The sequence below is a fragment of the Nicotiana tomentosiformis genome, chromosome 6 (assembly GCF_000390325.3).
Source record: "Nicotiana tomentosiformis chromosome 6, ASM39032v3, whole genome shotgun sequence".
NCBI lineage: Eukaryota > Viridiplantae > Streptophyta > Magnoliopsida > Solanales > Solanaceae > Nicotiana > Nicotiana tomentosiformis.
In genome coordinates this window covers 145,155,075-145,181,282 of record NC_090817.1, presented here as the reverse complement: position 1 = coordinate 145,181,282, position 26,208 = coordinate 145,155,075, and the positions used below count along the sequence as shown (strand labels likewise).

The 26,208-nt window shown below is 39.5% G+C and overlaps 4 protein-coding genes across 4 annotated transcripts; 3 read left to right on the top strand and 1 right to left on the bottom strand.

Annotated features, from left to right (window-relative positions):
- Positions 1-6,719: 6,719 nt before the first annotated feature.
- Positions 6,720-7,073, top strand: LOC138894892 (uncharacterized). Its single transcript, XM_070179627.1, has one exon. It carries the CDS (start codon positions 6,720-6,722, stop codon positions 7,071-7,073), a length of 354 nt encoding a protein of 117 aa, XP_070035728.1.
- Positions 7,074-7,148: 75 nt separating this feature from the next.
- On the top strand, positions 7,149-7,904 carry LOC138894891 (uncharacterized). The gene has a single exon (XM_070179626.1). The coding sequence runs from the start codon at positions 7,149-7,151 to the stop codon at positions 7,902-7,904; it is 756 nt and encodes a 251-aa protein (XP_070035727.1).
- Positions 7,905-7,937: 33 nt separating this feature from the next.
- Positions 7,938-8,534, top strand: LOC138894890 (uncharacterized). Its single transcript, XM_070179625.1, has one exon. The coding sequence runs from the start codon at positions 7,938-7,940 to the stop codon at positions 8,532-8,534; it is 597 nt and encodes a 198-aa protein (XP_070035726.1).
- A 9,768-nt stretch (positions 8,535-18,302) lies between these two features.
- On the bottom strand, positions 18,303-24,502 carry LOC108943435 (intracellular protein transport protein USO1-like). The gene is made up of 8 exons (XM_070179624.1): positions 23,780-24,502; positions 23,141-23,737; positions 21,063-21,448; positions 20,720-20,939; positions 20,533-20,629; positions 20,266-20,392; positions 18,618-18,800; positions 18,303-18,507 (listed from the first exon to the last, which is right to left on the bottom strand). Exons 1-8 carry the CDS (start codon positions 24,500-24,502, stop codon positions 18,303-18,305), a joined length of 2,538 nt encoding a protein of 845 aa, XP_070035725.1.
- Positions 24,503-26,208: the final 1,706 nt, after the last annotated feature.

Below are 26,208 nucleotides of genomic sequence, written 5' to 3'. Positions count from 1 at the left end.
AAAACGCCTCCAAAATCGCTCAAAACCCGAGCTCCAAAATCTCAATCGAAAATGGCTAAATGACCATTTTTGGTCCTTAATGTTTCTGCCCAGTTTTCGCATTTGCGGACTGATTCTGCGCTTCTGTGAGCTCGCTTTTGCGAGACAAATCTTGCATTTGCGGAGAACACTATCCAACTGAAGCCTCGCATCTGCAGAAGAATGTTTTGCTTCTGCGCAATCGCAGAAGCGATGGCCAAAGGCGCTTCTGCAGACCTTGCTACTTTTGCGTTCCAGTGATCGCACCTGCGATGTCGCAGGTGCGCAAACTTGTCCGCTTCTGTGATGAGCTGCCAGACTTCCCAATCTCGCTTCTGCGATGATCAACTCGCTTCGGCGAGGTCACTTTTGCGATCAAGATTCCGCAGAAGTGAAAGTAACAGCTGCTGCCCAGCACAGCTTCAGCAACAGAAAAAAAATCCAGCAGTTTCCTTTGTCCGAAATCCATTCCGTTAACCTTCTGAAATCCACCCGAGGCCCTGAGGACCTTAACCAAATATACCAACATGTCCCAAAATACAATACAAACTTAGTCGGGGCTTCAAACCACGTCAAACAACGCCAAAATTATGAATCGCGCATCGAATCGAATTATGAGTTTTCAAATCTTCCAACTTCTATATTTTGCGCCGAAACGTATCAAATCAACCCGGAATGACTTTAAGTTATGCACGCGAATCATAAATGACGTAATGGAAATGTTCCAATTTCCAGAATCAAAATCCGACCTCGTTATAAAAAATTCAACCTTCGGTCGAACTTTCCAAAAAATCTTTTGTTTCCAACGTTCGCCAAAATACGTCGAATTGACCTACGAACTTCCAAATCCAAATCCGGACATACTCTTAAGTCCGAAATCACCATAGGAAACTATTGACATCATCAAAATTCTATTCCGGAGTCATTTTCTCAAAAGTCAAACTCTAGTCAACTCTTTTCATTTAAGCTTCAAAAATGAGAATTGTTCTTTTAATTTAATTCTGAATCTTTCGAAAACCAAACTCGACCACACCCGCGGGTCATAATATATATTACAAAGCTACTCGAGACCTTTAGTCACTAAACAGGGCATAAATTCTTAAAATAACAAGTCGGGTCGTTACGGCACAACATGGAGTTAAGCATCGCAAATCATGGAAAGTCATCTCTATTTGCTGATTAGAAGGAGTTCAAGAAAAATGTTGTATCAAAGCACCAAACCAAAGAATCTATGGCGGTGAAAGCAACTTCCGTGAAAGTCACAACTAAGCAAAAGGTGAAGGAGGATAAGACCTCAAGTCAATATCCCAAAAAGGAGAAACGTCATCCCACCTTGAAGGAATTAGAGGCAACGGTTTATCCATTTCCAGATTCAAACGTACCCACAATCCTTGATGAATTTCTGGCCAAGAAAGTCATCGATCTCCCTGAATCAAAAAGGCCAGAGGAAATTGGCAAAGTTGCGATCCGAAATACTGTAAGTTTCATCGCGTCATTAGCCACCCTACATAGAAACGCTTCGTCTTGAAAGAGAAAATCATGACTCTTGTAAGTGAAGGAAAAATTATCATAGACATGGATGAAACAGCATAAGCAAATCATGCAAGTATCGTGCTCAAAGAAAAGAAGTGTTCAAGGTTGCAGAATGCATCAAGCACTGCCTTCTTACAATTTGGAAGTTTTGAGCCCGCTGAAGTTGATCTTCCAAGGAAAACTCTTGAAGGTTCACTAGAGCTAGACACTCAGTCCAAAGACAAAGATGATGAGGGTTGGACTCTAGTCACTCACAAGAAACAAAAACATCAAGCAGTTTTGAGGCTACGACGTCCTAAGACAAGAGCAAAAATAAGCGATATGGATAAGCTACAACCACCAAGAATTATCAGAGCTTCTATTAGTAAGATGATTAACTGTGCCTTATTGCCGAAGTTCCGAAAGCCCATCACATTGCATGAATTCTTTCCTAGAAAATTCCTTCATAGAGGTTACGTTGGTGCATCTCATGTAGTTTCTAGTACTGATGAAGCAAAGGAAAGCAATAATGCTTGCTCCAATGAAAACACAAGAACATCATGATAACGAAAAAGTTATCACATGTTGTGCAACATATTCCTTCACAGATGATGACGTGTTGCTGGGGTCTAAGCTACATAACAGACCTTTGTTCGTTGTAGGGGCTATTCGGGAACAACATCTCAATCGCATACTTGTTGATGATGGTTCGGTTGTCAACATCATGCCAAAGATGGTGCTAAAAAGCTTGCGATCTCTATCGATGAGCTATCCAAAAGTAACCTAACAATCCAAGGTTTCAAACAAGGAGGACAACGAGCTATAGGTATGATCCGCATGGGATTATCCATTGGTGAGATGAAGTCAAACACCCTGATTCACGTCATAGATGCTAAAATATCATACAACTTATTACTTGGACATCCTTGGATTTATGAGAATTGGGTGGTATCATCTACTTTGCATCAATGTCTGAAGTACATAAGGGATGGAGAGATAGTCAAAATTGATGCAGACATCAAGCCTTTTACTGAGATGGAGTCATACTTTGCAGACGTAAAATTCTACCTAGATTCTCGTGAACCGAGCATGGAGAAATCATCATCAGTCGACGAAGCTGATGTCAATTTAGAAGAAGAAAATGAGGCTCAATGGACTACCGCCAAGCTGCCTAAGAAGAGAACTGAAGAAGTCTCCATTAAGCTATCATCATCTGAAGGTGACATACAGATAAAGAATGATAATGAACATCTAGTTTTTCGCTATATTCTGTGTGATCGTTTGATGGTAGGCTATAATCCCGTATTTTAGTCACTTATTGCACTCTAATTCACTGCATTTTACTTTTGTTGAGCTTTAATTAGGTGTGTTTTGTACTTATTGTGTGTTTTATGCCCTGTATGAGTGATTCTGAGCTATGTAGATGTTGTGGCATGAATTCATGCTATTTTGGAGCTTTGAAGTCTGAGTAAAAGCCCAAAGGTTAAGTTGGGATTGTGTTCGGGGATCAACGGATGATAATTCACTTTAAGAACGAAACGAAGAATCGAGCAGGCATACTGCGCATTGTCCAGTAAAATGCACATAATGTTTCGCTCATAAATCTGTTTGGGCTCCACATTATATCGTTGGAAAGCTATTTAAAAGGGCTACAACTTTTATGTTTTTTGTGTTCCCAAATTACCAACTTACCACCAGGTGCGTGACCAAGTGCGCGATCACGCATCTGGGCGCGCACTTGGGGCAGAACAATGTGCAAAATGCGCGACCAAGTGCGTGATCAGGTCTCCAGGTGTGCGACCACGCATGTACTGTCCGGGAAAAGTCCTATGTTTGATGAAGTTTTGGACAGATTTCGACCTAGGGAGGCCAAGGAGGCTAAGAAGGAGTTTGAAGAACACAAGCACAAGGATTTCATCATTCCTTCCTCACGCAAGATCCGGGTTTGGATTGTATTTATGTTTTTCTCTGCTTTTATTTCATTTATGAAGAACTTCTCCATGTCTATGGAGTAGAACCTTTTGGGTTTTGATGGATTTGGTGTATTGATGGTTGTTTGTGGATTATAACTCTAGTTTTATGTATTTGAATCGGTTTTGGAAGATTTAATTGTTGCATCTATGTTTACTTGTTCTTGTAATCGAAAGAGGCATAACTTGTGATATATTTGCACTATATTGTTGGTTGAGTTCATAGATTCTTCTAAGTATCGAAAGAGGCTAGTTGAATCCTTGATTAAACCTAGTTAGGAGGATAATCGAAAGAGGTTCTCCTAAAGACCAATCCATTATGAATTCTTGCATATCTTTACCGAGCTTAAATTGGTTCATATTGTGAGGTTGAGACTTAATCGAGAGAGGAGTTTCTACTAAACATTTGTACTGATAATTAAGTGAATTCGAGAGACTCACTTGAACATTAGAAGTGAATTATCTAGAGTTAGATCCCGAGTAATTATCTTGCACCTATCCTATTAACCCATATTTTCTCCCATTGATAACTCCCTTTCTTACCTTTGTTGCGATTGTCATTAGTCAATAGCTATAGATTTTAGATTATTAATTAAATAAACCTCAACTGTTGATTCTCCTGAATAGAAATTTACCTACAAACTATGATAATACTGTTTAAATCTAATCCTTGTGGATATGATATTATACTATACTATCTTTGACTAGCGAGAACAATTTAAGTGTGTGTTTTGCGCTCGTCAGCTTCAGAAGAAAGGGAAACCTTTGTTACAGGAATGTACTCCAAAGAAACAAATTAGTCACAAAGCTATACAACATTTGAAGGAGCATATGACTGTCCCAGTTGCACAAATCCCATCTGTAACTTGTGAGTCTACTAAAGGCAATCTCCAAGCTGATAAAATAAAAGGGCACTTTGATCCTAAGGCCTTCATACTGCTTGAAAAGTCTGGTTACGACTTCTCTAATCCATCAATACTAGGAGAACTCAAAGATGAAGTCATTAGTGAAAAGATACATGGGCTTACTGAGTCCCAAATGAGGTTGAGAAAGCAAGGGCACTACGTCGCCACTCCGAAGTTTGGGTTGGGATTCAGTTTGGTAGAGCCTCTTCGAATTTTATCTAAGAGAAGCAAAGAGATAGCTTCATCACAACACACCTCGGTATAGGAGATGAAGGAAGTTAAGGGCAAGAAAATAAAACAAAGGAATTCAGTATTTGATCGCATTGGAGGCTCAACCCGTCGGGTCTCGGTGTTCGAAAGGCTAAGTCACAAAAGTGAATATGCATCTTCCAATCATCTAAAGAAAATTTCCACTACCTTAAAAACCTCCGTCTTTTGTCGCCTGGGAACCATGGGGAAGTCACCATTTGGAAAGATACTGTCAAAGCATAAAGAGCAAGTACATGAGGAGCGGGATCATTTTGAAGTTGTTGTTGATAAAGAAATCTGTAGTGGTTTTCCATCACGTATGAAGAGGAAGTCTATTTTGTTAATATCCATAGATGGTCCACTGAAGGTGCAAAGGAGAACCATTGTTTACACTTGCCAACCTCATAAAGAAGCAGAGAAATAGAAAGAAGCCATGTCGACCATCTAAGGAAGTCAAAGAGAAAAGTCAGACTTTGTGGAAACATCCTATCACATAACTGTGAAAAATAGCCCATGCATGGACATTGATGATGAAGTACACGAGGTTCCCCCTCAACTAGAAGATGGTGGGTAATAAATTGTGGATAAGCTTAAGGAACTCCATTTAGGCACTCCGAAAGATCCACGCCCCACCTTCGTTAGTGTGTTTCTTATGCCTTAGGAGGAGGAGGAATACTCCAAGTTATTGACCGAGTACAAAGATGTCTTCGCTTGGTCGTATAAAGAAATGCATGGTCTTAGTCCTAAGGTAGTTGTTAATCATTTAGGGATTAAGCTTGCCTTTCTCCTTTGTTTTATGTGAAACATGCTCCAACAATGCTGCAGAGTACCAAGCTTTGATCGTCGGTCTCGAATTTGTCATGACCTAAAATCACGTGACCGGCACCCGGCACACTATCCAACCCGGGTGAACCAAACCGTACAAGAATGTCCATCTATATACAAAATAAATACATGCGGAAGTTTTTTTGAAAACACAATCATTTTAAATGATTAAAAATCATACATGAAATAAAGTCTTTAAATCCATTATTTTTTAATAATTGAAAACAATACAAAAGAATAACAATATTTCTTTCATGCATGACATACAAATAACTCTCGATTACAACTCAAAAAAAGAATAACAGTTGTGATAGGTTACAAGTACCTTGCTTTATATTTTGATGATCTAACAAACTTACTGTCAAGAACCAGATAAGGAACCAGTTACATATCCTCAAGACCTTAAGATCGAAAGGTTCCAGCTTGGAATATGCTTCGATTCTTCGGGGTCAGAGGAACAATAGAGGGAACAGATAACTATCGTTTCCCGAGAAAACTATACAAGTCAACTGCCCCAGCTGTAAAGTTGTTGCCTGCACACGCTACAGTGCAGAAACAGTGCAGCAGTCAACTTTATGGGGAGTGTCTTTTACCTACCTTGCTTAAATCATCCTAGTGATGTCACAAATGCATTATTAACATCAAGGAAGGTAAAACAAATCACTTGTTCACTTAGAGAAATCATTGAAGCTCTCACACAGTCATTGATCATCAAGTAATCAATTCTCAAGTGCATCAAGAACAAAGAACAACACTACTACGGATCAGTTCCCCACAACAAGTCATTGTATGTCCTTAGTTGAGTTGTAATTTTGTAATGGTTCTTCAATTGTAATTCCTACTTAGCTTGTTTAGAAGTATTCTGTAGGAAACCCTTTGTAAACCTTAAACTGTTGTGTTTGAGTCTTGGCTAGAGTTAGTCGAGTTGTAAAGTCTTTGTAATAGAGTATTACAAGTTAGTTAGGGATTAAAAGATTAATTCCTAGGTTGTAGAGGTTGTAATTTAAAATTTGCTCAGTAGTGAAGTTGAAATCCTACAAGGGTAGGTCGTGGTTTTTAATCCCGTTGAGCTGGGAATTTTCCACGTAAAAATCCTCTTGTCATCTACTTACTACAGTGTGTGTATGTGTGTTTCTATGGGAACTTATAGAGAACCTGGTTCTCTATATAGTTTGGTGGACCCTTAAATTCTATCAATTGGTATCAAAGCGGGTTTTTTCTATTAGGTTAACACCTAGAAATGATCCTCATGGTTGCTCCTCCAAACTTCGAAGAAGGCCAGTCTACTTACAGACTACCTAGGTTCAATGGGCAGACTTATGGATGGTGGAAAATTAGGATGCACAACTTCATCATGGCTGAAGATTCTGAGCTATGGGATGTCATATGTGACGTACCCTTTATTCCTACCAAGAATCTTGGCAACCTAGCTGTAGCCATTCCTATGACGAGGAAGGAATTCAATGACGCTGATGGAAAGGCCATAGAAAAGAACTTTCGAGCAAAGAAAATTCTTGTTTGTGGCATTGGTCCTGATGAATATAACATGATATCGGCATGCCAATCAGCAGAAGAAATCTGGAAGGCTCTTTAGACAGCTCACGAAGGAACAACACAGGTTAAGCAATCCAAAATTGACATGCTCACAACTGAATACTAGCTCTTCAGGATGAAAGATGATGAATCCATCCAAGATATGCATACTGGCTTCACCTCCATCATTAATGAGCTTCACTCACTTGGTGAAACCATTCCAAGAAACAAGCTTGTCAGGAAAATCCTTAGTGTACTGCTCAGTTCTTGGGAAAGCAAAGTGAACGCCATTACAAAGTCGAAGGACTTGCAGACACTGACCATAGATGAACTTGTTGGCAATCTGAAAACATATGAAATGAAGAAGAGGAAGAAGGACAATGAAAAAAGAGAACCCAAAAGGGAGAAGAAACTGGTCCTCAAGACAGACAGCAATGATTCAAGTGGTGAGGATGGTGATATGGCTTACTTGACAAGAAGATTCCAGAAGATGGTTCGCAGGAATGGAGGCATTCCAAAAAGGGGAAGTTCTAGCAAGCCAAAATATTATGACCTCTGTCATAAATGTGGCAAGTCAGGACACTTCATCAATGAGTGCCCTCTCCTAAAGCAAGATCAGTACAAAAATAACTTTGACAAAGCAGCCAAGAGGAACCCGGTTCCTGACAAACGCTTCAAGAGAAACAATGTCACTGACAATGTTGTAAAGCAAGCTCTTGCTGCATGGGGAGACTCCTCCAGCGAATCTGAACAAGAAAATGATCATGGTGATAGGTCAATGATGGCAGTGGAAAGTGAAGCAACTATGTATGACTCAATCTTTGACTTGATGGATCAGTCTGATGATAATGAAGATGACGACGATGATGAGGTAAATTCTTTGGATGTTTAGAGAAATCTAAAATCTTATTCTCCTAAAAAACTCATGTCTTTGGAAAATGTGTTAATTGATGCTTATCATAGTCTTATAAATGATAAAGATGCTTTAACTGTGGAGTTAGGAAAAGTAGAACAAATCGGAGATGACTTAGTAATCGTTGTTGTTGATTTAGAGGAAACAATTGAGAACCTGAAGAAAGAGAAGGATGCCTTAGATGAAAACATTGCACATATAGAACATGAAAGAGATAATCTAATGGTCGTTGTGGTAGACCTAAAAGAGACCCTTGAGTGTGTAAGAAAAGAAAAAAAAATCTTAGCTGAGAGAGTTGCTAACATTGAGTATGAGAGAGATGACCTATTAGTGGTGGTAGTAGACTTGAAGGAAACAATTGGGGAACCTAAAATGGAGAGTAGGCCTGAAAATTCTCAAAAGGGAAAGGAAGTTGCAAGTGAGGCACACATTAAGCTTGAAAGTGAGTTAAATTCAGTGAAGTCTAGTCTGTGTGATGAGCTTGAGAAAAACAAACAACTTCAGGAAGAACTAGGTAGAGTGAAAAGTGATTTTGAAAAATCACTCAAGTGGACCTGGTCTTCTGATGCTATCACCGCCATGTACACCAATAATGGGGAAAACAGTTAGGGGATTGGGTTTCAAAGGGAAAAGATTCCCTACAACCCTCATAGCAAGTGCGTTACTGTACCTGACAATTGGCTTTGCACTCACTGCGGTAACAATGGGCACTTTAAAGAAAACTGTAAGACCAGACTTCAGTCACAGTAGAAAAACAAATCTTTTACTGAAAAAGTAACTACTGGTATAGAACTTGGTCCCTTATATAAAAAACACATGATGCCTGCATGGACCAAAAGATCCCTTATTCACCCCTTTCCTCATTATAAGGGACCCAAACTAGTTTGGGTTCCTAAGTCTAACTCCTGATCTTTTTTTGCAGGGAATAGTGAAAGGAAGCAACATACAATGGTACATGGATAGTGGCTGCTCAAAGCATATGACTGGAAGTACAAACGATTTCCTTTCACTTAAGGCCCTGCAAGGAGGGAGTGTATCCTTTGGAAATGGAAAGAAAGGATACATTCTGGGAGTTGGAAGGATTGGGAAGTCTCTCTCACACTCAATCAAAAATGTGTACTATGTGAATGGGTTGAAGTATATCTTGCTAAGTGTTTCCCATGTCTGTGACAAGGGAAATAAGGTGGAATTTGTGTCAAAATTTTATACAATCACAAAGCTAGTGACCGGTGAGGTGGTGCTAGTAGCAAAATGATACAAAAATATCTATGTTGCTGATTTTGAGTCTCTGCAGAATGGTGATCTCAGTTGTCTAAGTGACGTAGATGATGATGTTGAACTATGGCACAGGAGGCTGGGTCATGCAAGTTTCACATTGCTGAACAAATTGGTCAGGAAGGACCTGGTTCGTGGTCTGTCCAAGTCAAGCTTCAAGTATCACAAAGTGTGTGACGCATGTGTAAAAGGCAAGCAAGTCAGATCCTCATTCAAGCCTAAAAAGGAAGTCAGCACCTCAAGGCAACTTGATCTCCTTCACATGGATCTATGTGGACCGATGAGGGTACCAAGCAAAGGAGGAAAGAAGTACATCTTTGTGATAGTTGATGACTACTCCAGATTCACCTGGACTCTGTTTTTCAGGACCAAGGATGAAACCTTTGAAGTGTTCGTTGCTTTTGTCAAGAAGATCCAAGTGAAGATGGGTAATAAGGTAGCCAGCATCAGGTCTGACCATGGGACGGAGTTTGACAATGCCAAATTTGATGAGTTCTGTACCGAAAATGGTATCACTCACAATTTCTCAGTACTAAGAACACCTCAACAAAATGGTGTTGTGGAGAGGAAGAATATAACTCTTGAAGACATAGAAAGAACAATGTTGATTAACAGTGGGATTGCAAAGAATTTCTGGGCAGAAGCTGTCGACACTGCTTGCTATTTGGTGAACAGGTGCATGATCAGGTCCCTTCTGAACAAAACTCCATATGAACTGCTGAATGGAAGGAAGCCCAAGATGACACATCTAAGGACTTTTGGGTGTAAATGCTTTGTTCATAACAATGGAAAGGAAGCTCTTGGAAAATTCGATGCCAAAAGTGATGAATGAATTTTTCTGGGATACTCATCGCAAAACAAAGCTTACAAAGTGTGCAACAAAAGGATTCAATGTGTTGAGGAAAGTATACATATGATCTTTGATGAATCTCACCTCTCCTATGAGAAAGACAGACATGTTGATCAAGATGGAGAACCCTTATCTGTACCTGGTGAAGTCATTGACATGGCAAATGGAAAAACTAACATGATGAGTCAGGTCAATGATTCAAATGACAATGGCACAGATGAATCTCCAGCTGACATAGAGGAACCTGGTTCCTCAATCACAACAACTGAAGCTGAAAATAAAGTTGTTGATGCAGTCCAAGGTACTCCACTTGCTGAAGTAAGAAGCGCCCAAGAACCTCAGTCAGACATACCTGGGCCCTCCACCAATGAGATTCAGGTACCAAATTGGAAGCACAAAAGCTCACATCCTTTTGATAACATAATCACCCCTCTTGACTCAGGAGTTCAAACCAGATCAAAAGCAAGAAACTCACTTGCCTTTTCAGCCTTTCTTTCTCAAATAGAGCCCAAAAACATCAAAGAAGCGTTAAAAGATGCAGACTGGATCACAGCCATACATGAGGAGCTGCATCAATTTGAAAGAAGCAAGGTATGGCACATGGTCCCTCGACCTGCAGATCAAACTATCATAGGAAGCAGGTGGGTATTCAGGAACAAACTTGATGAGTTTGGAAATACAATAAGAAACAAGGCAAGGCTTATAGTTCAAGGCTACAATCATAAAGAAGGGATCGATTATGATGAAACATTTGCTCCAGTTGCTCGAATGGAAGCCATTAGAATTCTTATTACCTTTGCATCTCATATGGAGTTCACACTGTTCCAAATGGATATCAAAAGTGCATTTCTAAATGGCTATCTGAAAGAAGAAGTCTATGTCAAGTAGCCTCCTGGTTTTGAGTGTCACGAGCATCCTGAGCATGTGTTCAAACTGGATAAAGCATTGTACGGGCTAAAGCATGCTCCCCGGGCTTGGTATAAAAGGTTGTCAAAATTCCTTCTAGAAAATGGATTTACAAGGGGGAAAATTGACAACACTCTTTTTCTGAAGAAACGAGGGAGGAACCTGCTCATTGTTCAGCTATATGTTGATGATATCATCTTTGGAGCCACAACTGACTCTCTTTGTGAAGAATTTGCAAAACTCATGGGGAGTGAGTTCAAAATGAGTATGATGGAAGAATTAAATTTCTTTCTAGGACTTCAAGTGAAGCAATCTTAGAAGGGAACATTGATAAGTCGGCAGAAGTACATCAAGGAATTGCTGAAAAGGTTTGACATGGAAGCATTAAAAGTCATCGACACCCCTATTACCACAACTACCCATCTAGACATAGATAAACTTGGTTCCTTTGTAAATCAGATCATGTATAGAGGGATCATAGGGTAACTCTTGTATCTCACTGTAAGCAGACCAGACATTGTGTTTAGCGTGGGCCTTTGTGCAAGGTTTCAATACAATCCAAAGGAATCTCATCTGAAGGCTGCCAATAGAATATTGAGATATCTCAAAGGAACACAGGGCCTGGTTCTCTACTATCCCTCAGGTGACAACTTTGATCTTATCGGGTATGCTAATGTTGATTATGCAGGATATCTGGTGGACAGGAAAAGCACGTCTGGAATGGCACATTTCCTAGGTTCTTGCCTAATCTCATGGGGTTCTAGGAATCAAAACTCAGTGGCACTCTCAACTGCAGAAGCAGAATATGTAGTAGTTGCTTCTTGCTGTGCTCAATCGTTGTGGATCAAGCAGCTGCTGGAAGACTTTGGAGTGTTCTCAAATTGTGTGCCTCTCCTATGCGACAATACAAGTGCACTCAATATGGCCAAAAATCTAGTCCAACATAAGAGAACCAAGTACATTGACGTGTGTCACCACTTCCTCAGAGACAATGCTGAAAAGGGGCTCATTTGCATGAAATTCTACAGCACAAAAGATCAGATTGCAGACATATTTACCAAGGCCTTGAGTAGAGAACATTTTGAAAGAAATCGTTTGGCATTGGGGTTGATAAAGCCCAACTGAGGGCCTGATCCCTCGGTGATTGGCTATGAAAAAAATATTCAGGTAAAATTAGCTTAAAAGTATTTTTTGGCAAAGTCTAACTCATCTCTATACCGTTACAGGTAGACACGCATGATGATTACAGAGCAAATAGGCAGTTGATGCAGTACGCGCTGGTAAAAAGGGCAAAGCTTACAGATGCAAGATTAGTCAGGGAACCTGGTTCTCCTGACACAGGTTAGTAGTTTCTCTGTTCTCTCATGCACAATTTTGAACGGTTAAAACAAGTGCCATGTCATCAGTGCATTAGTTTCTTTTCCTTGCGTCTTGTGAACCCAAACGTCTCACCCATTAATAATCGACCCGACTCCCAAAACTGTCGCCCTTTCTTAACCGATACCTCATCCATCATAAATACATCTATCACTGTCACAACTCCTCCCATCAAATTTCAAAACCCCATTCTTCTGCCTCTCTTCAAACTGCCAAATCCCTTCTCTTTTTCTCACCATGGCTGAAAATCAAACAACCTCGAGTGTTCCAAGTGACATCCCCATTTAGTACTCACCTATTGAAACACCGATATTAGACTCCTCACTCCACAGCACTACTAACCAAAACCCCAGGATAGATTCACCCTCACATTCCGTCTCCTTTCCTACCCACTCGAGTTCTAGTTCTCATAAGAGTCACAAAATCTCGATTCCCAAAATATTTATAGCCCAGATCCCTTCTCCTACTTCGCCAAAAAAAGGGGATAAACAGAGTATTACTGACAAAGAAGAAGATCAGGAAATTTCAAGTTCGCCTATGAAAAAAGGGTCAAAGGTAGATCAAACTGATACTTCCGAGAAGTTTGACTCAACAAAGACTGTTCCTGATCTTGTGTCCACGGGTAACACTCTTTCCTCTACTGAGTTCTCCATGGATGTACAAGAGAAAGAGGCAATAGAGAACATGTTGTCCATAGCTCATGAAGGGGTTATTATAGAAGGAGGTGATGATGATTTTGGGACTCAGGGGGAAGAGTCTAAGACTGTGAAAGAGGGTAGAGAGCTTGTGCCTATTGAACAATCGGCACAGGACTATACTACTGGGGTCCCAAATGAGGGACCTGATCCCTCCTCAAAGGATCCAACTCAGGGGTCCTCTCAAGAGCCCCAGGTCAGTATTGATCCTGCTCCCTCCCCTTATTTCAATGCTGAGCTTTTGTTTGTGGTTATGCCTGAGATGAGATCTGATTCTGAAGAAGTAGTTGGGGAAAGTGAAGAGGATTCTGATGATATGCCAATTGCTAGCTTGACTAGGCATAGACCAATGGTTACTCAAGAGTCTACTCCTAAGCGACCTACTATAAGGTTTCAAAGGAAGGAGGCTCTTGAGTCTGCGCTTAAGAACAACCAAGCTAAGTCAAAGAGAAGAAAATTAGTGAAAGATGGGAAAGTTGTAAGCGAGAAGACAGTGCTAGTTGTGAATGTTGATGATGAAGTAGAAGAGGAACCTGGTTCCTTAACTAGAAAGCACTCATAGAAGCATGGTCTCCCCAAGCCTAAAAGGGGATCTTCTGTGTCTGCTGAAAGTCTGAACAAGTCTGATGATGTTGTCGCTAGTGAAAATGTGGTGAAAGAATCTGGTGATAAGTTGGTAGAAGAGTCTGTTGCCAGGGTGATTGAAGAATTGGGTGAAATGTCTGTGAAGTCTTATCAAAAAGGAAAGAATATTTGCAAGTCTGCTAAGTGAAAAGATGATACGGATGAGGAACCTGGTTCCTCAAAGAAGGCCAGAGTGGGTGATCCAAGGAGTGCTGGGAAAGAGAGGTTAAGAAATCAAAAGGTGCTATGGGGCCGCACATTTGCCCCTGATATCTTAGAGGATGTTGGTATGAGACAGGTGGTTGAGATCTGTGAGTTCCAACAGTGGACACATTTGTTCACAAATGATGCTTCAATGGTGTATAAAGAGGAAGTTCAAAGTTTCTATGCTGACCTTTTTAAAAGTTGAAGATGATCACATTTGTGTGTTGGTGAATGGAGCTGATATGGTGATGGACTCTACCTTATTGGGATCCATTCTTGGTGTGCCTGCTAAAGGGTTGTCTAGTGTTCATGGATCCTATTCTCAAAACTTCAGAAATGCCATATTAAAGGACAGAGCAATTCAGCAGGGGGAACGGGTTCAGAAGAAGGCCCTCCTTCCTGTATACCAACTGTTGTTTGAAATTGTGAACAAGGTACTATTGCCTCGAGCTGAGAGAAGATCTATCACCTCTCGTGCAGACCTGTTCCTCATGGAAGCACTGGACAACTTCACTACCATCAATCTGCTTGGGATTATGATATAGCACATGAACAAAGTGGCAGACTTTAAAGATGGTAATCATGGGCTGCCGTATGGGTTCCTTCTCACCAAGGTATTTAAGCACTTCAAGGTTCCTCTAGGACAAGCGAAGCAAATTTTCTCCAAAGCTACTCTTGAAGAATGTGAGTGTATTGAGAAAATTGGAGGGGTTGGAAGCACTTAGATCATATCTCAGCTGATCAATGCTCAGAACAGTGCGACCTCAGAGATAAGGAAATTGAAAGCAAGGAATGCTATCCTTGAGACTCAGTTAAGTCGGCTGCAGTAGGCACCTGGTTCCAGTTGTTCTCAAGGAGAAGAGGTTGCTCGTATAACAAAAGAGAATGATGAGCTCAGGAAACAAGTGGAGGACCAGAAAGAGAGACTGCACAACGAGCAAATGTCAGCAAATGCTCGAATAGATTTAGTCCTCCAAGCCCTTTCTAAGCCATCTCCTTCTAGTGCTTCTTAAACAGTGTCCCTTCAGTGTCCAATCTTTAGTGATAAGTCTATTCCCTCAGTGTCAGTTTTTATGATGATGTTTGTGGTGTTTTTTTTGTTTGTTCAAAACTGTGGATGGTGATAGTAACATTGACTCTGCTCCTGTTGAAAAATCCAAATTAATGCTAATGCCAGCTTTTCCCTTTTTGCTAACTATGCCTTGTCTTTATGCTCTGTTTTTAGTGATATTGTGTGCACACAAGTGGCATGAGTTAACTCAAGCTAAACTTCTTTTTGCTATATACTTGTTGCTCTTCTTTTTATGATGCCAAAAGGGGGAAGATTAATGTGCATAATTGATTAATGAGCACTGATTAAGGGGGAAGACAGACTCAGGGGGAAACTTAAGGCTTTTCTGGTTCACTGTCTGGTTCTGTGCGATCTTTTTGTGGGATGTTCAATTATAAGTTTGTCATCATCAAAAAGGGGAAATTGATAGGTTACAGGTTACAGACTCAGGGGGAAACTTAAGGCTTTCTGGTTCACTGTCTGGTTCTGTGCGATCTTTTTATGGGATGTTCAATTATAAGTTTGTCATCATCAAAAAGGGGAAATTGATAGGTTACAAGTACCTTGCTTTATGTTTTGATGATTTAACAAACTTACTGTCAAGAACCAGATAAGGAACCAGTTACATATCCTCAACCTTAAGATCGAAATGTTCCAGCTTGGAATATGCTTCGACTCTTCAGAGTCAGAGGAACAACAGAGGGAATAGAGAGCTATCGTTTCTCGAGGAAACTATACAAGTCAACTGCCCCAACTGTAAAGTTGTTGCCTGCACACGCTACAGTGCAACAGTCAACTTTATGGGGAGTGTCTTTTACCTACCTTGCTTACATCATCCTAGTAATGTCACAAATGCATTATTAACATCAAGGAAGGTAAAACAAATCACTTGTTCACTTAGAGAAATCATTGAAGCTCTCACACGGTCATTGATCATCAAGCAATCAATTCTCAAGTGCATCAAGATCAAAGAACAACACTACTACGGACCAGTTCCCCACAGCAAGTCATTGTATGTCCTTAGTTGAGTTGTAACTTTGTAATAGTTCTTCAATTGTAATTCCTACTTAGCTTGTTTAGAAGTATTCTGTATGAAACCCTTTGTAAACCTTAAACCTTTGTGTTTAAGTCTTGGCTAGAGTTAGTCGAGTTGTAAAGTCTTTATAATAGAGTTATTAAAAAGTGGCTTGTAATAGAGTATTACAAGTTAGTGAGGGATTAAGAGATTAATTCCTAGGTTGCAGAGGTTGTAATCTAAAAGTTGCTCAGTAGTGAAGTTGAAATCCTACAAGGGTAGGTCGTGGTTTTTAATCCCGTTGAGTTGGGAATTTTCCACGTAAAAATTCTCTTGTCATCTACTTAGTGCAGTGTGCGTGTGTTTCTGTGGGAACTTATAGAGAACCTGGTTCTCTATATAGTTTGGTGGTCCCTTAAATTCTATCAAACTGTCTATGGAATCTCTAAGACACAATGATGAAATAAATACTTGGGACAGACCTAACCAAAAGTAAGTAAGATCAACATAAAGGCTAACATGGAATAGAAGTGGTGCCTTGATATATGCTTCGGAAAGAGAGTCATCCTATTGCCCCATCAGCTCATCATGTACCATGTCTTATCCTAAAAACATGTAAAGTAAGTGGGACCCTGGAGAGGGGCCCCTAAGGGCTGAGTACACCATGGCGGTACTCAATAAGTGTCATAGACTCTCTCTAAATCAAGTTTCTAGGACAAGGCTTTACAAAAATAATGCAACCAACATTGATATAAAGCGATAACAATTATATCAATTCATGCTCTTTATCATTTTAAATGAAAAGACTAGAAAAATGTAAATCATAATATAAACTTTTAAAACATTTATACCAACCCATGATTCTAATAAAATCATGTAAAATCATTTCAACTTTATTAAGTCATTGAAATCACTTTTGGCTCCTTAGGCCTAGACATAACAAAATTAGCTTTTACCTTTTCACCGGGAGTACTATACTGATGTTTTATACGTCAATACCACACAAGAGGGGGGGATGATTTGTGTGGTGTCCAATTTTTTGCGTGCACGGATTATAGAAGGACCTGGTTCTTCTATGTGTTCCAACTACTACTGTTGCGAAATAATAAGTATAGAAATTAAAGAACACAAGTATTTTACGTGGAAAATACCTAGCTCAAAGGTGAAAAAACCACGACCTACTTCCCAGTAGGATTTTTCCAAACTCTTCACTAAATCACTGAGCCAAAAACTACATTTACAAAATACTTTTGTAAACCTAGGATTAACTCTAATCCCGTTGTGGCAACCAGCCTCTAACTACTGCGACAACTTCAAGTTAACTCTAACCTGAATACTTTGAGTACCTATTACAATTGCCTCTAGATAAAGCTGAAAGGTACAATATAAAAACACCTACTACAATTGAACTAGAATAAAAGATAGGCACTTGGAACTGGTTCTTTTATCTGGTTCATGTAGCTTCAGGTTCGCACACTTGAATCACACACGAACTACTTGAAAAATGCCTTGCTATTTTACTCTCAATTCACGTTTAACTCCCGCTTTTGTGCGTCACCTGTAGAATGAGAATATCCTGCGATTTATAGAGTTAGTAGAGTAGAAAATAACTAGAGTTCTAATGCTACTCTTCCTTGGTGGAAGAGTTCTAGCTGATCTCAACCTCTAACTCCTCCCTTATCTTGGATAGTGTTCTCTTTGATTAAGAGTCCTTCTCCTTATCAATTATGCAACCTTTTTCGATCAGGAGATATCTATTATTATGCTAGATTTTATTTATCTCTTGCATGTGCATCTCACGTGCTTTGAATCTGCCCGTGTCTATGCCTACCAGTGATGGACCTGGTTTATCCCTGAGTTCCTTTGTCAATATTCAAAACTATCCCTTACTTGGGCCAACAAATTCCCCCTTTTTGATGATGATAAACTCTGTGCTTCCATAAGCTTAGGCCATGTTTCAACTTAGCTCAACATCAACACAATGTTAGAAATATTTTTCCTTTTTATCACTTATCATCAAGGACCAGGTTCATTAGGTTATAAACATCACTGTTCAAAGTGAAAAGCACAACCTTTTTCCCCCTTTTGGCATCATCGAAAAGTTGCATAATTAAGTAAGATAACCAGATTTTAAAACTTACTCATGGCCACTGGGGCTACTTCAAATACAATCATGGATTAATCATCATAGATCAAGCTAAGAATTTTAACCATCAAAGAAATATAAACAAACAGATAGAGCAAAAACAGTGAATTTCATTGATGATTGATACGATTCTTTCACAAAGCATAAAAAGAAATAAACGTATTGGAAACATGAGCAAAAACAACAAAAAATCCCGAACTGAGTCGCTGGTTGATCTACACTAGGCTAAGAGGATTAAGACTCGGAAGAACTAGGTGCTTGGTTTTTGGCTTGGAGGAGTTTCAGCATATCCTGAAGAATGTCATCATTCTTCTTATTTTCTCTTGCCAGCTCAATTCTGAGAGCATCTCTCTCAGTCTCCACCTCTGCCAACCTCTTCTTCAACCTCTCAATCTTAGCATCCTTAGCCCCACTTTCTTTTACCAAGGCTCGCACCTTGCTATTCATTGGTACCTTCTTAGATGAACCAGGTTCTTTAAGAGTGGTATGGACTTCATAGTCACAATCAAGCAGCATATTTTCCCCATAATGATCCTTTCTTGTACCAACCTCCCTTTCTTCTTTGGATTATAACTTTCAATCACTCTTTTCAGAAGGTCTGCGAGGGTTTCCTGTTCAGATGAAACAGGTTCATCTATATTTTTCCGAAGTTGAACCAGCCCTTCAGCGGCTTCGCTAGACCCACTTCCCCATGTTTTCTTTACATTCTCCTCTACTCCAGCAGGTTTTTTTCTCCCCAAACAACCATTTCACATGTGTCTTTAGTTAAACTCACATGAGTGGGTGAAGAATCAACCACTCTTTTACCCTTTCCCCTCACAGCACTTCGAACACCCTTGCTCTCTTTTTCTTTTTCTTTTTTATTTTTACCATCAATTCCTCCAGACTCTGTAGTTTCAACACCTGCTTTAGACCCTACTAGTATAAACCTATTCTCCAAATTTGCTCTCTCCCTGCAACAACCTTACGAGCAAGCATCTTTACTCTTTTCTTAGAGATTGGGGTGGTGGAAGGGATGATAGTGGGTGTGGAAGTCTAATCAAACTAAATTTCAGTTTTGAAAAGACTTTGGAGTGTATCCCTAGAATCTAGGTACTTCAATTCGGTTGGGACTCTTTTGAACAGAACTGGTTTTCTTGTAACGGATAAGTCCAAAAGGAGTTTGGAATTAAGTAGGACTCTGCTCATGATCCAAATATTATTATTTCAAATTGTGCAGATTGTAGAAAACATACCGTGTTATCTTGATGAACCAGGTTCTTCACTGATAATTCTCTTGTGTAAGTCTAAATTTGTCAAAATAGAGAAAATATCATTAGAGATTAATGAGTCATTTTAACACATGGCACAAGAGTATACTATTGAAAGTATGAGTCTGAGAAAAATTAATCTAATTATGTACACATTTTCAGATTTTCTAACCAAAACCAACAATTTTGTTTTTCAATTTTTTTTTAATTTCCTTTTTTTTGCTGTGAATTCTGAACTGATCCTTTTAGGTGATCTTAATCATCCCTAATTCTAACTTGTTCCTTTCAAAGTGATCTCTACTTAGGGCTTTTGTGAATATGTCAGCTATTTGCTTGTCAGTAGCATAAAATTCTACAGTGATCAACCTCTTTTCATAGTTATCCCTCAAAAAGTGATGTCTAACATCTATGTGCTTAGCTCTCTTATGATGAACCGGGTTCTTGGTCATACTGATTGTACTAGTGTTATCACAAAAAATGGGGATACAACCAACATCAATTCCAAAATCCATTAATTGTTGTTTGATCCATAACAATTGAGCACAACATGAGGCAGCAACAACATACTCAGCTTCAGCAGTAGATAAGGCCACTGAATTTTGCTTTTTGGTGCCCCAAGACACAAGACATGAGCCAAGAAAGTGTGCCATACCTGAGGTGCTCTTTCTATCCACAAGAAAACCTGCATAATCAGCATCAACATATCGCACAAGATTGAAATTACTACCTTTTAGATACCAAAGACAAAGATCAGTGGTGCCTTTCAGATATCTCAAAATTCTCTTGACAGTCGCCAAGTGAGACTCCTTCGGATTGCCTGAAATCTTGCACAAAGACCTACACTGAAAACAATGCAAGGTCTACTAGCAGTGAGATACAACAATGAGCCAATCATTCCCCTGTACAACTTCTGATCAACAGATGAACCATGTTCATCTATATCCAACTTTGTAGCTGTTGTAATAGGAGTGTCAATTTCTTTGGAATCTTCCATTTTAAACCTTTTAAGAAACTCTTTTACATATTTCTGCTGATGGATCATAGTTCCATTTGAATTTTGTTTAATTTGTAAGCCTAAAAAGAAATTAAGCTCACCCATCATGCTCATTTCAAATTCACTCCCCATTAGTTTAGCAAAATCTTTAATTAATTATCAGTAGTTTCTCCAAAGATTATATCATCAACATATATCTGAACTACCAAGAGATATTTACCTTTTTCTTTCAAGAACAAAGTATTGTCAATTTTACCTCTCTTGTAGTCATGATCAAGCAAAAACCTTGATAATCTTTCATACCATGCTCTTGGTGCCTGCTTGAGCCCATAAAGTGCTTTGTCAAGTTTGCACACATGATCAGGACTCTCCTTGCTTTCAAACCCCAGAGGTTGCTTGACAAACACTTCTTCCTTTAGATAGCCATTGAGGAAGGCACTCTTGACATCCATCTGGTAGAGGGTGAATTCAATGTAATCAGCAAAGGTTTTAAGGAGTCTTATTGCTTTCAACCTTGCAACTGGAGCAAAGGTTTCATCATAGTCTATGCCCTCCTCTTGGCTATATCCTTGAACCACCAATCTTGCCTTGTTCCTTGTAACAGTTCCATCCTCATCAAGCTTGTTTCTGAAGACCCATTTTGTGCCAATTACTAATCTATCCAAGGGTCTTGATACCAGATGTCAAACTTGACTCCTTTCAAATTTGTTGAGTTCATCTTTTATTGCATGTACCCAGTCTGCATCCTACAAAGCTTCAACAATATTTTTAGGTTCGATAAAAGATAAGAAAGCATCAAAAGTGCAAAGAATCTTTAAAGAAGATCTGGTTTTGATTCCAGAGGTTGGATCAGTGATGATGTTCTCAATAGGATGAGAACTTTGATATCTGTAAGGTTTCACAACCAACTGGTTACCCCTTGATGTTCCCTCGATGTTTTGTTGCTGTGAAACAGGTTCAGGTACAGGTTCCACTAAAGTTTGAGAATTGTTTTGTTCTATTCCCCCTGTCATGTTGCCGGGGATAGATGAACATGTTCCATCACATGTTCTTTCCTCCAGAGATACTTCAGTCTGGGATGTGGTTTCATTTAAGTGTTTAACCAGCCCAATTGCTTCATCATCTTGTTCATGTCTCTCAGAAAGAATGTTAGTTTTATCAAAAATCACATGTACACTTTCTTCAATACACATAGTTCTTTTGTTATAAACTTTATAAGCTTTACTATGTGAACAATATCCCAAGAATACTCCCTCATCACTTCTGGGATCAAACTTACCTAGGGAGTCCTTACCATTGTTGTTCACAAAGCACTTGCATCCAAATGCCCTAAGATGGGATATGTTTGGTTTTCTCCCTTTAAGTAACTCATAGGGAGTATTCTCTACTAGAGGTCTTGTCATGCACCTATTTATGATATAGCATACAGTATTTACAGCTTCTGCCCAGAAGCTATGGGGCAGTTTACTAGAAAGAAGCATAGTCCTAGCCATATCTTCAAGTGTCCTATTCTTTCTTTCAACTACTCTATTTTATTGTGGAGTTCTAGGGGCAGAAAAATTATGATCTATGCAATGCACATCACAAAATTCAGCAAATTTAGCATTTTTAAATTCAGTACCATGATCAGACCTAATTGATGCAAGTTGATTTCCTAATTGTTTCTGAGTTTTTCTAACAAAGGAAGTGAACATGTCAAATGCTTCATCTTTAGATGTTAAAAACAGTGTCAAGGCAAACCTAGAATAATCATCAACAAGCACCATCACATATCTCTTACCACCTCTACTTAATGTTCTCATTGGAACACAAAGATCCATATGGACCAGTTCCATCGTTCTGGTGGTACTTACCACTTTCTTGCATTTAAAAGAGAATTTTACCTGCTTCCCCCTAGCACAAGCCTCACAGACTTTGTCTTCCTTGAACTTGATGTTAGACAGTCCTATCACTAAGTCCTTGGAGACTAATTTGTTGAGTTGACTCAGACTTGCATGTCCAAGTCTCTTGTGCCAAAGGAGGGGATCATTGTCCAACACACTTAAGAAAGTGAGTTCATTTTCTGACAGTGTGGATAGATCTACAATATATATATTGTTCACTCTTTTTCCCTGCAAAACAATCTTGTCAGTGGTAAGATTAATCACAAAGCATTTTGTAGAGGTGAATGCTACCAAGTTACCTCTATCACATAGTTGTGATACACTAATTAGACTGTATTTTAGGCCGTCTATCAAATATACATTCTCAATCGAGTGAGAGTCAGTCTTACCTATCTTACCAACCCCAATGATTTCATATTTCTTCCCATTTCCAAAGGAGACATTACCTCCTTTGAGGTCCTCAAGTGAAAGGAACTGGTTTTGCTTCCTGTCATGTGCTTTGAGCAGCCACTATCCATGTACCATATTTGGCTGCTCCCCTTCACTTGGACCCGCAAAAGGAAATCAAGGGTTGTTAGGAACCCAAACTAATTTGGGTCCCTTTCTATAGGCAAAAGGATGAATCAGATTCTTTTTAGCCCAACTTGGTGGCCTATTCTTCCCTTGAGCAAACTTTTTATTCTTTTGACTAGCCTTTTCTTTTGCAGTGCATTCACTTTTATAGTGACCAGTCTTACCACAGTGTGTGCAAATTTTATTCTCAGGAAGTGTGAGATACTTGCTTTTGGGATCCCATTTAGGTGGCAGATTCCCAAAGCCAAGTCCTCTTCTATTGCTACTATGATGTTCCTGTAGCCATGAAAGTGCATCGGAGGACCTGTTCCATTTACAAGTTCTGTGTAGTTCATGCTTGACTTTGCCTAGATCCTCTTTCAAAATTCTTACCTGCTCATCCTTCTTATACAACTCATCTTTTAGTTTACCTATATTTTCTTCTAGAGTGAGTTCTGTGCAACCAGCTGTCTTCTTACTTGTTCCTAATTTTAGTTTTAGGTTTTTAGATCTAAGTTCTAGGACATTTGATTCAAATGCATGAACCTGGTTCTTTAGTGCAGTATTTTCACTTACAATCTCACTAATTCTAAGTTCCAGGTTCTTACACTTTGCTTTTAAAATCACACATTCCTTAGACAACTGTTTCTTTTCATTGTTTATATCTTCAGATTCATCAATGAAATCTAGAAGTAACTCAGATAGCCTTTCTTTAGACAAAAACTTAATCTTGTCGTTTACATGGATTATACTTACTTCAGATTCCTCATCGGATTCTCCAATTGCCATAAGTGCTTGTTCATCTTCATCTTCATCATCTGAGTCCTCATCTGAGCTTTCTCCCCAAGCAGCAACCATAGCCTTTGTTGATCCTTTGTTCTTCTTGGGATGAACCTGTTCCTTCTTCTTGTTCCTTCGTTCAGATCTTTCCTTCTTCCATTCAATTTCCCATTGAGGGCAGTTCTTGATGTGATGATCATTCTTCCCACACTTGTATCAGCCCTCATTGGTCATTTTTTCAGGAACCCTTACTTTGTTGTAATTTCCACCTCTTGAAGAACTTTTTCCTCTCATAAGGTATTTCTTGAAGTCCTTGGTGATCATAGCCATTTCATCTTCCTCCAGATCAGCACCTTCAGTGATTCTGAGTGTCAGGCTCCTTTCCTTCTTGGGCACATCCATCTTCATGGTCTGCCTTCTAAGTTCATACGCATTGAGATTTCCAATCAGCTCATCCAGTTTAAGTGTTTCAATGTTCTTAGATTCCTGAATTGCAGTGATTTTGCTTTCCCAAGAAACTGGTAGAACCCTAGTCAGAATTTTCTCAACTTTGTCTTCTTCAAGAAGAGTCCTTCCAAGAGACTTTAGTACATTAGTCAGTGTGGTGAACCTTGTATACATCTCTTGGATAGTCTTTCCTTCCTTCATAGAGAAATTCTCATATTGAGAATATTGTAAAGTAACTCTGGACCTCTTCACCTGAGCAGTTCCTTCATGAGCCACTTGCAAGGTGTCCCAAATTTCCTTAGCAGTAGTACAACTTTGAATTCTGTTGTACTCGTCTGGACCAAGTCCACACACAAGCCATTTCTTGGCCTTAGTATTCTTCTCCCACTTTCTCAAGTCCTCAGCAGTGCAGTCAGCTCTTGTCTTTGGCACATCTGCTCCTTCAGCATTCTTCTTCATAGTAGCCAAAGGACCATCAGTAACAATGTCCCATAGCTCGTAGTCTTCTCCAATTATGTGGTCTCTCATTCTATTTTTTCACCAAGAGTAGTACTGGCCATTGAAGAGTGGAGGCCTAGAAGTTGATTGTCCTTCTCAGTTCCCAGGTGGTGCACTCATCTTGATCTTCTCATAAGGTGTTAGCCTCTTCAAGGATAACCCGCTCTGATACTAATTGATATTTTATACGTCAATACCACACAAGAGGGGGGTGATGTAACGACCCGGCCGGTCGTTTCGAGAGTTGTAACCCTGTTTTCCCCATTCCTACTTCTTTTGGTGTTATTCAACAATATTAGATTATATAGGGTTAGTTAGTTCGAGTCCGGAAGGAACTCGGAGTGAAATGAGACACTTAGTCTCATAATTGAAAATTTTAATTTGGAAATGTGGACCGGATATGGACCTATGTATAAACGGCCTCGGATTTGAATTTTGATGATTCCAATAGCTCCGTATGGTGATTTTGGGATTAGGAGCGTGTACGGAATATTATTTGGAAGTCCGTAGAGGAATTAGGCTTGAAATGCCGAAAGTTTAATTTTTGAGAAGTTTGACCACGGGGTTGACTTTTTGATATCGGGGTCGGAATCAGATTCTGGAAATCGAAATAGCTCCGTTATGTCATTTATGACTTGTGTGCCAAATTTGAAGTCATTCCGGATTCATTTAACATGTTTTGGCACAAGATTTGTGAATTGAAAAGTTTGGAAACTCAAAAGATCGAACCGAGGTATGAATTGTAATTTTAGCATCGTTTGACATGATATGAGACCCCGAGTAAGTCCATATGATGTTTTAGGACTTGTTGGTATATTTGGTTGAGATCCCGAGGGTCTCGGGTGAATTTCGGATGGTCAACGAAATTTAATTTTGGCATTTCAAGAACGTTCAACGTCGTTTCTTCGAGAATAAGTGGTATCACATTAATAAAATGAGTTCCAAATTAATATTTGATTGAAGAATTAGATCCGTATTGAAATTTCTGAGCCATACCAAAAAGAATCGTCGAATTCGGACATCGTATGAGAGAGTTATGCCCATTTTCGGATCGGAAAAGATTTTCCAGCGCCGCGAGCGCCCAGGGTAGCGTGGGGCGCTAGCCCTGGCGCTGGGATATTTAAGGGTACTGGAAATTGCACCACAGGCAGTGCCCCACGCTACCTGTGATGCTCAAAAACATCAGAGGCTCTATAAACGGGTCTTTTGGCCATTTTTGACATAAAAATAGTTGGGGAGCTCGGTTTGGGCGATTTTCAGAGGCGAATTTCACAACTTGGACTGGGGTAAGTGATCTTAACTTGATTTGGTCCGTTATTCATGAATCTAACATTATTTCCAGCACTTATTTCATGATTTGGGGGATTAGAATAGAAATATTTCAAAAATTGATTTGAGGGTTTGAAGGCTGAATCGGAGTCGGAATTTAGAAAATTTTGTATGGTTGGACTCGTGGTTGAATGGGCGTTAATATTTTGTAACTTTTGTTGGGTTCCGAGATGTGGGCCCCACTGTTATTTTTGAGTTAATTTCGGATTTATTTGTGAAATTTGGCATTTTCATATGGAATTGATTCCTACACCTCGTGTTGATTGTATCGAATTATTTTGACTAAGATTCGAGGCGTTTGGAGGCCGAATCGTGAGGAAAAGGCTTATTGGAATAAAGAATTGCTCGAATTGAGATAAGTAACGATTGTAAATCTAGTCCTGAGGGTATGAAACCCCGGATTTTGT

Bases quoted from the DNA above. Each gene is read 5' to 3' on its own strand.
- LOC138894892 (XM_070179627.1), top strand. From the start codon at position 6,720: ATGATCCTCATGGTTGCTCCTCCAAACTTCGAAGAAGGCCAGTCTACT.
- LOC138894891 (XM_070179626.1), top strand. From the start codon at position 7,149: ATGAAAGATGATGAATCCATCCAAGATATGCATACTGGCTTCACCTCC.
- LOC138894890 (XM_070179625.1), top strand. From the start codon at position 7,938: ATGTCTTTGGAAAATGTGTTAATTGATGCTTATCATAGTCTTATAAAT.
- LOC108943435 (XM_070179624.1), bottom strand. From the start codon at position 24,502: ATGAGAGACCACATAATTGGAGAAGACTACGAGCTATGGGACATTGTT. The intron at 20,393-20,532 runs GTAAATATCTCT...ATTTCTTTTTAG, and splicing joins TTTGTTCTTGAAAGAAAAAG to GCTTACAAATTAAACAAAAT. The intron at 18,508-18,617 runs GTTGGTACAAGA...ACCAATGAATAG, and splicing joins AATCCAAAGAAGAAAGGGAG to CAAGGTGCGAGCCTTGGTAA.